The sequence below is a fragment of the Gekko japonicus genome, unplaced genomic scaffold (genome assembly GCF_001447785.1).
Source record: "Gekko japonicus isolate JY-2015 unplaced genomic scaffold, Gekko_japonicus_V1.1 scaffold2660, whole genome shotgun sequence".
Taxonomy (NCBI): domain Eukaryota; kingdom Metazoa; phylum Chordata; class Lepidosauria; order Squamata; family Gekkonidae; genus Gekko; species Gekko japonicus.
This window is the reverse complement of record NW_015175447.1, coordinates 104,377-116,388: the sequence shown is the minus strand read 5'-3', so window position 1 is coordinate 116,388 and position 12,012 is coordinate 104,377. Positions and strand designations below refer to the sequence as shown.

General features: G+C 50.3%; 1 protein-coding gene across 1 annotated transcript in view; it reads right to left on the bottom strand.

Moving 5' to 3' along the window:
• LOC107122746 (E3 ubiquitin-protein ligase CBL-like) overlaps positions 1–10,567 on the bottom strand; it is a 53,758-nt gene extending 43,191 nt beyond the window's left edge. Inside the window, exons 1-2 of the mRNA XM_015425878.1 lie at positions 10,458–10,567; positions 4,753–4,909 (exon numbers count right to left, since the gene is read on the bottom strand). Coding sequence (XP_015281364.1) covers positions 4,753–4,909; positions 10,458–10,567 — 267 coding nt within the window. The remainder of the gene's footprint in view (positions 1–4,752; positions 4,910–10,457) is intronic.
• Between the last annotated feature and the right edge of the window lie 1,445 nt (positions 10,568–12,012).

Below are 12,012 nucleotides of genomic sequence, written 5' to 3'. Positions count from 1 at the left end.
CTCCTCTGCAAGGACAAATCTGCACATCCCCCCCCCAATAGCTAGCAATCCAAAACAGTCCAGTGGCACCTTTAAGACCAAGTTCAGGTACAAGCTCTCCCTCCTCTGCGAGGACAGATCTGCACGTTCCCCCCCCCCCCAAATAGCTAGCAATCCAAAACAGTCCAGTGGAGCCTGAGCAGTGCGTGTTGCCTTCTGACACACTTCCAGTGATGTCAGGGGGTGTGGCATTTGAAAATAAGTTATGCTAATGAGTTATGCTAATGAGCTCCTGCACCTCTTTTTCTACGAAATGACCCCTGTCGAGAACAATCCAACTGGTGCAGCTTTCCCCTTCACACAGGCACAAGGGCGGGGGAGAGCTTCACCTGGTGAGCTTCGTCTATCCAACGGCAGATAACAGCACAGAAACTCTGCCAGAAGGCACGGGTACCAAGCGATCAGGAATTCACAGAGGTCTTAGCCGATCTAGTGGATGAGTCTGGCGGACTGGGTGTCCAAGCACAAGATCTGGCGACTGGTACAGATTCATTCCGAACTCGCTGTCTTCCCCTATTGACCCCCTCAATGTTTATATACTATTTTGTATGGACAATTAACTTGTTTTCCCATGGTTTCAGAGGGTAGAATCATAGAATCCTAGAGTTGGAAGGGACCTCTAGGGTCATCTAGCCCAACACCCTGCACAAGGCAGGAAATTCTCAAACACATCAATCCCTCCCACACACACACACACATACCCAGTGACCGCTGCTCCATGCCCAGAAGATGACCGAAAAAAGAAAACCCTCCAGGATCCCCGGCCAAACTGGCCTGGAGGAAAATTCGCTTCCTGACCCCAATGTGGCGATCTGCATTTCCCTGGGCATGTAAGAAAGGGCGGCGAGAACTGAGCACTGACTGGCAACCCTTCCTGCCCTCCCTCTCATGATCTGCCGAAGTTCACCAGATCAGCATTGCTGACAGGTGGCCATCTAGCCTCTGTCTGACAACCTCCCAAGAAGGAGAGCCCCCCACCTCCTCCCGAGGAAGCCTGTTCCACCGAGGAACTTTAGCCGAAAACTCTTCTGTTTTAATTTAGCCATGTTAGTCTGTGGTAGCGCAGCTCAATTCTCCTTAGACCAACAAGATTGCTCCTTAGACCAACAAGGTTTTGGGGGTATAAGCTTTCGAGGGTCAAAACCCCAGATTCGAATCCAGTAGCACCTTAAAGGTAAAGGTAAAGGTTCCCTTGCTCGAAAGCCAGTCAAGTCCGACTCTAGGGTTGCGGTGCTCATCTCCGTTTCAAAGCCGAAGAGCCAGCGCTGTCCGAAGACGTTTCTATGGTCATGTGGCCGGCATGACTAAACGCCGAGGCGCACGGAACGCTGTTCCCTTCCCACCGAAGTGGTCCCTATTTATCTGCTTGCAATTTCTTGCTTTCGAACTGCTAGGTTGGCAGGAGCTGGGACCAGAGACGGGAGCTCACTCCGTCATGCGGCAACCCGGGTCTCGAACTGCTGAACTACTGACCTTCCACAGCCTGCAGTTCAGCGTCTTAACCACTTGAGCCACCGCAGCTCCAGTAGCACCTTAGAGACCAACAAAATGTTCAGGGCGTGAGGTTTTGAGAACCCAGGCCTTTGAGCTCGACAACTTATGCCACGAATAAATCTTGTTGGTCGCTAAGGCGCTAACTGGACTCACACCCAGCTCTTATTTCTGTGCGCACCTTTCTGTTAAAAAACAACCCGAGTACGACCAAAGGGAGGCACCGCGATGGAAACGAGGGACTCGCAAGTCCTCCCTGTTGTTCGTCGTCAACGGAAACTTCGCTCCCCCACCTCCACGGGCTGACCGCCCTCCCTCCGTCCTGCCGCCCACGTTTGGCCGCCTTGAGCTGCTGACCTAAATGAGCCACATCCTGCTCTGTGGTCAGCGCTCTCCGGCAACAGAGGCAGCTCGATCATCTAAACTCTTCGGTTGCCATAATAAGCTCGCCCACTCAGCCCGTCCCATCTGTGAAACCTGCAGATTCCAAGGCAGTTTCCAAAGCACTAAGATGGGACTTCAGAAATGCGTACCCAAAAAAGGGTAGTCAGTCATGGGACCTCTGAGAATGAGGAGGTGACGGGGGAGAGTGTTGTCAAGTTGCAGCCGACTTATGGCAACCCAGTAGGGTTTTCAAGGTGAACAGCTGGACAGAGGTGGCTTGCCGTTGCCTGCTTCTGCATAGCAACCCTAGACTTCCTTGGTGGCAGGCCCATAATAATTTCTCTTGTAAATGCTTTTTCAGTCATTTTTAAACATTTTTTAAAAGTTGTGTGCTCCTTGAAGCAGAGTGGGGTGCTGCAGTTGACTAATTCTTGCACTGAGCAAGGGGGTTGGAGTAGGTGACCTCTAGGATCCCTTCTACCTCTGTGTCAAGAAACTGGTCTCCTTTAAGAGAGTTTTTCCTGCCAGTTAGCTTTTTTGACTAGAGATGTCATCACCCCCACTTGCCGGCTTGTTATCAGAATGGTTGCTTAGGCTGGCAGACGTGATTAACTTGCGGCAGCTGAGAACTGTCATCTAAAGTGGTCGACAGTTTGCAATTTAGAGATCTCTCCTGGTAACAGCTTTTCTATTGGCTAAATGGCTTTTCTTTCTGCACTGAGAACTTCAGCCCCACCAGAAAAAAGTTTGCCCCACATGCCACAAAATCCTGGCTACGAGCCTGCTTGGTGGTCTCCCATCCAAGTACTGAACCTGCTCAGTTTTCAATATCTGACAAGATCGGGCTAATCTGGGCCGTCCAGGTTAAGACGGAATGAGATGGAGACTTTGGTGAGAAGAAGAGATTGGATTTATACCCCACCCTTCACTACCCGAAGGAGTCTCAGAGCGGCTTACAATCTCCTTTCCCTCCCCCTCCCCACAACAGACACCCTGAGAGAGCTCTTTCGAGGACCGCCCTTGAGACAACAACTCTGAGAGAGCTTGTGACTGACCCAAGGTCACACCAGCAGCTGCATGTGGGGGAGTGGGGAATCAGACCCGGTTCTCCCAGATTAGAGTCCATGCTCCTAACCACCACACCAAACTGGCTCTCCACCAATGCTTCCTCTAAGCTGTGGAGTCTTGCGAGCAAAAATTCTGTGCTCTGGCAACTGGCATTAAAGTTGTGAGCGAGTGAGTTGGCTACTGCATAAATTAGCTTGCTCTGGAGCCAAGGACTGTTCTGCCTGAGACTGGCTGAGCTTGAAGCTGAAGAACAATAGCCCACCAGCACTCTGGAAGTCACCAATCAAGTATTAATGTTATGTAAATAGCCTATCGTTGGGAGTGGGGGGTGATTGGGTATGGCAATTGCATGCTATTTAAACAAGGCTTTGGCCCTGTTTAGTCTTGTTCTTGCTGAAATCACAAATAAAGCTGATCACTAGACTTGGGGTCTGCTCATCCATGGAACCCACTATTTAGCAGTTTTCTTCCCCGCAACAGACACCCTGTGAGGTAGGTGGGGCCGAGAGAGCTCTTTCGAGGATTGCTCTTGACAGAACAGCTCCGAGAGAACTTGTGACTGCCCCGAGGTCACACCAAGGAAGGAAGGAAGGAAGGAAGGAAGGAAGGAAGGAAGGAAGGAAGGAAGGAAGGAAGGAAGGAAGGAAGGAAGGAAGGAAGGAAGGAGAAGAAGAGATTGGATTTCTATCCCGCCCACTACCCGAAGGAGTCTCAGAGCGGCTTACAATCTCCTTTCCCTCCCCCTCCCCACAACAGACACCCTGTGAGGTAGGTGGGGCTGAGAGAGCTCTTTCGAGGACTGCTCTTGACAGAACAGCTCCGAGAGAACTTGTGACTGCCCCGAGGTCACACCAGCAGCTGCATGTGGAGGAGTGGGGGAATCAAACCCGGTTCTCCCAGATCAGAGTCTGCCACTCCTAACCATGACGCCAAACTGGCTAAGATAATGCTAAGAGAAGCTGTAAGCTGCAGGAGAAGAGAAATGAATGGACTCCGTCGAGGAAGCCACAGTTCTCAGTTTGCAAGACCTGAGCGAGACTGTTTCGAGAGGACCTTTTGTAGGTTATTCATTCCATAAGGGTCGCCATAAGTTGAAAGCCACTCGGTGGAACTTACACACAGATCTTGAAACTTGGTTATAAGCAGGGGTCATTTCGTAGAAAAAGAGGTGCAGGAGCTCATTAGCATAACTCATTAGCATAACTTATTTGCATATGCCACACACCCTGACATCACCGGAAGTGTGTCAGAAGGCAACACCCACCACTCAGGCTCCACTGGACTGTTTTGGATTGCTAGCTATTGGGGGGGGGTGAGGAACGTGCAGATCTGTCCTCACAGAGGAGGGAGAGCTTGTGCCTGAATAAAACTTGGTCTTAAAGGTGCCACTGGACAGTTTTGGACCGGGGGGGGGCTCTGCAACTTACCTGGCTGCTTCTTGCTCTGACTGAGGGCCACTGGGAGCAGAGGGTGGGGCTTGTTGCATGTGCCCGCCCCCTGGGCTCTTTACTGCCGGAGCGCTGCTCCTGTGCGCTCCTGCAGGAAATGACCCCTGGTTATAGGACAAAAACATGGAACGCCGTACCCCAAACAAAACTTGGCTTCCAAGTTCACGCGCACACACCAACGGAATTATCCTAAAATGTCAAACTGCTCCAAACATTCTTATTTTGAGTATTTTTTTTTTTGAACTTGAGAACTCAGAAGTCGGGCAAGTCTTTCACCCTTGGCCATCATCCATGCACGCAAGTTTCCCGGCTTTGCACGTACCTGAAAGAGGCGAGTGAAGATGTCAAATTCAAAGACAGAGATGTGCCCGTTACACGTGAGGTCTATGGTGGACCGTAAGGCGGTGGCCATCGGACCTGGGTCCACAGGGTGCACCCGATGGAGCCCTTTTCGGAATTCGGACCAGGATACCAGGCTCCTGCAGAGAACAGAACAGAAACGGCTTGACAGGTGTGCCTTTCACACTTGAGAGTGGGCCAGTGTTCCCTCTAAGCTGAATGAGTGTGAGCTAGCTCGCAGTTTTTTAGCCTCCAGCTCACACATTTTTGACTTGGCTCAGGAAGGAGGGCTCCAGAGCAAACTAATTTATGCAGCAGGCAAATCGCTCACCCACAACTTTAATGCCAGTAGCTCACAAAATAGAATTTTTGCTCACAGGACTCCACAGCTTAGAGGGAGCCTTGAAGTGGACCCAGGGATATTGGCTTTGGTTAGGGTTACCTGACATCCCCTTTTTAGAGGACATGTCCTCTTTTGGGATGTCCATCCTCTTTTGGGCTCTTTTTTTAAAAAAAAACTGATGAAAATGTCCTCTTTTTAGGTCAGAAGGTTAGAAATATTCCTAGTTAGTAACAATGACCACAGCTTAAATAGTAGGGGCATTTGAAATGAGATTTGCCATCGCAACCACTTGTTTGAAGTAGTCAGGAAATATGTCTTTTTTGCTTTTCAAAATATGGCAATCATAGAATGATAAGAGCTGGAAGGGCCCTCCAAGGTCATCTAGTCCAACCCCCTGCACAAGGCAGGAAACTCACAAATACCCTCCCCACACACACACACCCAGTGATCATTGTTCCATGTCCAGAAGATGACAGAAAACCTCCAGGATCTCCAGCCAAAGTAGCCTGGAGAAAAATTGCTGCCTGACCCCAAAGTGGCGATCGGCATTTCCCTGGGCGTGTAAGAAAGGGCCACGAAAACTGAGCACTGAGGCAACCCTCCCTGCCCTCCCTTCTCGTGATCTGCCGAAGTTCACAGAATCCGCATTGCTGTCAAATGGCCATTGAGCCTCTGTTTGAAAACCTCCAGAGAAGGAGAGCCCATCACCTCCCAAGGAAGCCTGTTCACCTGAGGAACCGCTCCGATTGTCAGGAAGTTCTTCCTAATGTTTAGCTGAAAGCTCTTCTGATTTAATTTCAACCCGTTGGTTCTGGTCCGACCTTCTGGGGCAACAGAAAACAACTCCGTACCATCCTAGCTAGTAATCCTAGCTTTGGTACACGCAGGGCTCCTTTTGTAGAAAAAGCCCAGCAGGAACTCATTAGCATAATAGGCCACACCCTACAGCGGGAACTCATTAGCATATTAGGCCACACCCATGACAGCACAGCTCATTAGCACATTAGGACGCACCCCCATGTTACCAGAAGTGTGGTTATCCAGCCACACCCACCTTTTGCTTGTTATTCTGTTTACCTTGTTTGTTGTCAAAACCCAGGGCTTTTTTTGTAGCAGGAACTCCTTTGCATGTTAGGCCACACATCCCTAATGAAACCAATCCTAATGAGTTTCTGCTGTTGGGTGTGGCCTACTATGCTAATGAGTTCCTGCTGGGTGTGGCCAACTCGGAAGCCAGCCGGAACTCCGTTCCTGTGCACGTTCCTGCCCAAAAATAGCCCTGCGTACACGGCATATTTAACAAGCAAACCTAGACGGTTTGTATCGGTAGAACTAGCAGAGCTTCTTCCGAAGTATCCTGGGAATTGTAGTTTAATGATGCCTCCCAGACGGCTTTCGCAGAACTACAATTCCCAGGGTTCCCTGGGGACACAGCATGACTATACAAAACCAGTTTGGTTTGTGGTGCAGCGATACGCCCTGGGAGGAATGCGACGAGCTGGAAGGGCCCCAAGTAAATCAAATACAGTTAAACTTAGGGAATTCACCACCAGGAAATGTGATGGGCCACAGCAAAGACTGCTTTTTTAAAAAGGGGATTAGATAAATCCCTGAAGAATAGGTCCATCAACAGATCTGAGATATAATAGCCCAGGGGTCCCCAATGGCGGGTGTGGCCTATTATGCTAATGAGTCCCTGCTGGGCTTTTTCTACAAAAAGAGCCCTGCCCAATTCTTGGTGCCAATCAAGTTTTTTTAGAGAGTGGGTGGAGCCACGGGTTCTTGCCGAGCAGCGTTTCTTATTTGCCAATGAAGAGCTGATACGACTATGCAGATTAAAACAGCCCTGTTTCAGCGGCAGCCACCACTGCAGCATTCAGGTTTATTCTCTCCTCTCTTCCACAGTGTGTTTTTAAAGCTAACCCTCTTCTCCCCTGCGCTTGGGGGAGTGTGCGTGGCCCCGCCTCCTGGACGCTGGGATCCCTACTGGGGAAGGGACCGCCTTCGAGTTCTACAAGTCGTCTTCCCATCTGATATTTAACAGTATGGAAAATGTTGGTTCTGGAGAGCGCTGGATCGAAGTGAGGCCCCACAGCCCCTTCTTTGCAGAAGAAGAAGAAGAGAAGAAGAAGAATAGAGTCGGAAGGGACCTCCAGGGTCTAGTCCAACCCTCGGCACAATGCAGGAAATTCACAAATACCTCCCTCTCCACAGACACCCAGTGACCGCTGTTCCGCGCCCAGAAGATGACAAGAAAACCTCCAGGATCTCCAGCCAAACTGGCCTGGAGAGAAATTGCTTCCTGACCCAAAAGTGGCGATCAGCACTTCCCTGGGCTGGAGGAGAGGAGGAGCAGGAGGAGGAGAGATTGGATTTATACCCTGCCCTTCACTACCCGAAGGCGACTCAGAGCGGCTGACAATCTCCTTTCCCTTCCCCTCCCCACAACAGACACCCTGTGAGGCAGGCGGGGCTGAGAGAGCTCTTTCGAGAACTTCTTCTGAGAGAACAGCTCTGAGAGGACTTGTGACTGACCCGAGGTCACACCAGCAGCTGCATGTGGAGGATCAAACCCGGTTCTCCCAGATTAGAGTCCGTGCTCCTAACCACTACACCAAACTGGCTCTGATTAGTATGGTGAGTGGTAGGTTTTAGGACGAGGGGGAGAACTTGGCAGGACAGTTGTCCCCTGCATTACGCCTGTAGTTGCAAGGTAAAGGTAAAGGTTCCCTTGCTCGAAAGCCAGTCGAATCCGACTCTAGGGTTGCGGTGCTCATCTCCATTTCCAAGCCGAAGAGCCAGCGCTGTCCGAAGACGTTTCCGTGGTCGTGTGGCCGGCATGACTAAACACCGAGGCGCACGGAACGCCGTTCCCTTCCCACCGAAGTGGCACCTATTTATCTACTTCAATTTCTTGCTTTCGAACGGCTAGGTTGGCAGGATGTAGTTGCAAGCAGAGTGGCAAAATGAGACGTTGCAGGATATCAGTACCTGCATAGGAATCAGTTACAGGCAGGGCTATTTTGGGGCAGGAACGCACAGGAACGGCGTTCCGGCTGGCTCCCAAGTTGGCCACGCCCAGCAGGAACTCATTAGCATAATAGGCCACACCCAGCAGCAGGAACTCATTAGGATTGGCTACATTAGGGGTGTGTGGCCTAACATGCAAAGGAGTTCCTGCTACACAAAAAGGCCCTGGGTTTTGACCACAAACAAGGTAAACAGAATAACAAGCAAAAGGCGGGTGTGGCTGGATGACCACACTTCTGGTAACATGGGGGTGCATCCTAATGTGCTAATGAGCTGTGCTGGCAGGGGTGTGGCCTAATATGCTAATGAGTTTCTGGTGTTGGGTGTGGCCTATTATGCTAATGAGTTCCTGCTGGGCTTTTTCTACAAAAAGAGCCCTGGAACTTACAGGCAGGGTTGGTAACCTGCAGGTGGGACCGGGAGATCACCTGATGTCACCATTGACTATGGAGATTGGTTCCCCTAAATAAAATGGATGCTTTGGAGGTGGACTTTATGGCATCGCGCCCTGGTGATGTTCCTTCCCTCCCCAAACCACAGGTCCCTCCCCCTTTTGAATAGCAAAAAAGAGGACATATTTCCTGACTGACTACTTCAAGCAAGTGATCACTATGACAAATCTCCCCCTACAATTTAAACTGGGATAATTGCCATGAACTAGGAATATTCCTAGGAGCTGCGGTGGCTCAAGTGGTTAAGACGCTGAACTGCAGGCTGTGGAAGGTCAGTAGTTCAGCAGTTCGAGACCCGAGTGTGCTGCCTGACGGAGTGAGCTCCCATCTCTAGTTCCACCTCCTGCCAACCTAGCCGTTCGAAAGCAAGACATTGCAAGGAGATAAATAGGGACCACTTCGGTGGGAAGGGAACAGCGTTCCGTGCGCCTTGGTGTTTAGTCATGCCGGCCACATGACCACGGAAACGTCTTCAGACAGCGCTGGCTCTTCGGCTTGGAAACGGAGATGAGCACCGCAACCTTAGAGTCGGACTCGACTGGCTTTCAAGCAAGGGAAACCTTTACCTTTACCTTAGGAATATTCCCAACCTTCCAACTCAGAAAAGAGGACATTTTCATCAGGTTTTTAAAAAGAGTCCAAAAGAGGACGTACACCAAAAAAAGAGGACATGTCATTTCCAATGTTCCCTCTAAGCCGTGGAGTCTTGTGAGCAAAAATTCTACTTGGTGAGCTACTGGCATGAAAGTTGTGAGCGAGTCATTTGGCTGCTGCATCAATTAGTTCGCTCTGGAGCCCTCCTTCCTGAGCTAAGACAAAAATGTGTGAGCCGGAGGCTAAGAAACTGTGAGCTAGTTCACACTAACTCAGCTTGGAGGGAATACTGGCACATGTCTTCTAAAAACAGGGCATCTGGTAATGCTACTTCCCCCGTCTCCACCCCCAAAATCTCCAGGTATTTTCCAACCCAGAGCTAGCCAGCCTGCTGGTTAACAAACCGTCGATTCAGATGTTGTCGTATCTTGTAATCCATTCACTGACTGCCTGATGTTATCACCGTTTGTAATCTGTTTACTGATTGACTGGAGGTTTTGGAGGTTTTTTTTAATCATACTTGTAATCTGACTTGGCTCCCGGTCAGAAAGGCGTATGATTGAAAATAATAATCAAAACAATCCTGCAGTTCTTTCTTAAAAAAAAAAAAAAGTATTATTGCAAGGGTGGAAGATGGAAACAACACCCACATTAGCTGGCTCTGCCTACCATTGATTTCTTGGGGCCACGGTGGCTCAGAGGTTAAGACGCTGAGCTGCAGACCGGAAGGTCGGTAGCTCGGCAGTCCGAGACCCTAGTGCCGCGTGACGGAGCGAGCTCCCGTCTCTGGCACCAGCTCCTGCCAACCTAGCAGTTCGAAAGCAGGAAATTGCAAGGAAATAAATAGGTACCACTTCGGTGGGAAGGGAACAGCGTTCCGTGCACCTTGGCGTTTAGTCAAGCCAGCTACATGGCCACAGAGAAGTCTTTGGACAGTGCTGGCTCTTCGGCTTGGAAACGGAGATGGAGCACCGCCCCCTAGAGTCGGATTCGACTGGCTTTCGAGCAAGGGAAACCTTTACCTTTACTCCTATTGATGGTCTTGCACACCCCAAATGGAGTCGGATTCTAGTTAGGGTTGGAGAATTCCTGGAGATATGGAGGTAGGGCGTAATGCCATAGAGTCCACCCTCCAAAGTTGTCATTTCCTCCAGGGGAACTAATCTTCGTAGCCTAGAGATTAGCTGTAGTTTCAGGAGTTTTCTAGCCTCCACCTGGTGGATATAAGGGAGCCCACTGAATGGCGAAGAAGGTTTGTTGATGTCTCACCGGCTGCCCCACGTGTCTCTCCAGAAAATCTGCGCTTCCGGCTTGCTGAGCTTGTAAATGCTTCCGTGGTCTCTCCCTTCGGGGAACAGAGCCTGCAGTTCAGCTAACATAAATAGTAGTTCTCAGGGCTATTTTTGGGCAGGAACGTACAGGAACGGAGTTCCGGCTGGCTTCAGAGTTGGCTACGCCCAATACAGTCAAAACCTCTGCATGCGTGGCTACAGAGGGAAGGCTTGGAGAGCGACCCCCCCCCAGAGACTCCAAGGTGGGTGGGCCAGGAAGGATTGGGGAGGCATTTAAATGCCTCCCCGTGCCTTCCCTGGCCTGTCCAAGGACCAGCTTGCCCAGGCTCCCTGCATCTCCGGGACGCCCGGACAAGCCAAGGGAAGGCAAGGGGGTGAGACCTAATATGCTAATATGTTTCTGCTGTTGGGTGTGGCCTATTATGCTAATGAGTTCCTGCTGGGCTTTTTCTGCAAAAAAAGCCCTGGTAGTTCTCAAACTTTTCTGACTGGACCTCATTTGTTTGGCTGTTGTATCTCTGCTAGGGATGCCACTTGGTCAGGCGCTCCCCCCCCCAATTACCTCCCAAACAGGCAAGAAGCCGGAAATAAATGCAACTAAATGCAACATGCCTACATCACCAAGGAGTGATGTAGGCACATCAGTGACGTTGGGGGTGGTGGTGATGCTCTGGTGTTTGGGCAAAACTCTATGGTAGAAGCTAATTCTACCATAGAAATTTTGTCTACAAACCAGAGCATTGCCCCCAACATCACCAATGTGCATATGTCACTTCCAGGTGATGTAGGCATGCCGTGGTTATTTCCGGCTCCTTCCCTCCACACTCCTGGTAAGTGCACCCCCCACCCCGCCCTGTGGTCCAACAGATCTGGAAACCCTAACTGCATCCTCTGCTATTTTATTTGTCTATTTTAAACATTTTTATGCCACCCTTCCACCCAATCAGGGTCCCCAAGGCAGCAAACATAAAAACGTTATGACACTTGAACAATAAAAAGCACTAAAATCATAAAATAATCCAATAAAAACACATAAACAAACCGTACCAGAATCAAGGAGGATGGCCAATAACCATTAGTGGTAGGGTTGCTAGCTCCAGGTTAGGAAATACCTGGAGATTTTGGAGGTGGAGCCTGAGGAGGGCGGTGTTTGAGGCAGGGGGGAACATCAGTGGGGTAGAATGCCATAGAGTCCACCTTCCAAAGTAGCCATTGTCTCCAGGGGGAGCTGATCTCTTCTACCTGGAGACCACTGTTCCCTCTAAGCTGAGTTACTGTGAGCTAGCTCACCGTTTTTGAGCCTCCAGCTCACACATTTTTGTCTTCGCTCAGGAAGGGGGGCTCCAGAGCAAACTGATTTCTGCAGTCGCCAAATGGCTCGCTCACAACTTTCATGCCGGTAGCTCACCAAGTAGATTTTTTGCTCACAGGACTCCACGGCTTAGAGGGAGCACTGCTGGAGACCAGTTGTGAATCTGGGAGACCTCCAGCCACCCCCTGCAAACTAGCACCCCTAATCCACACTTAGACCT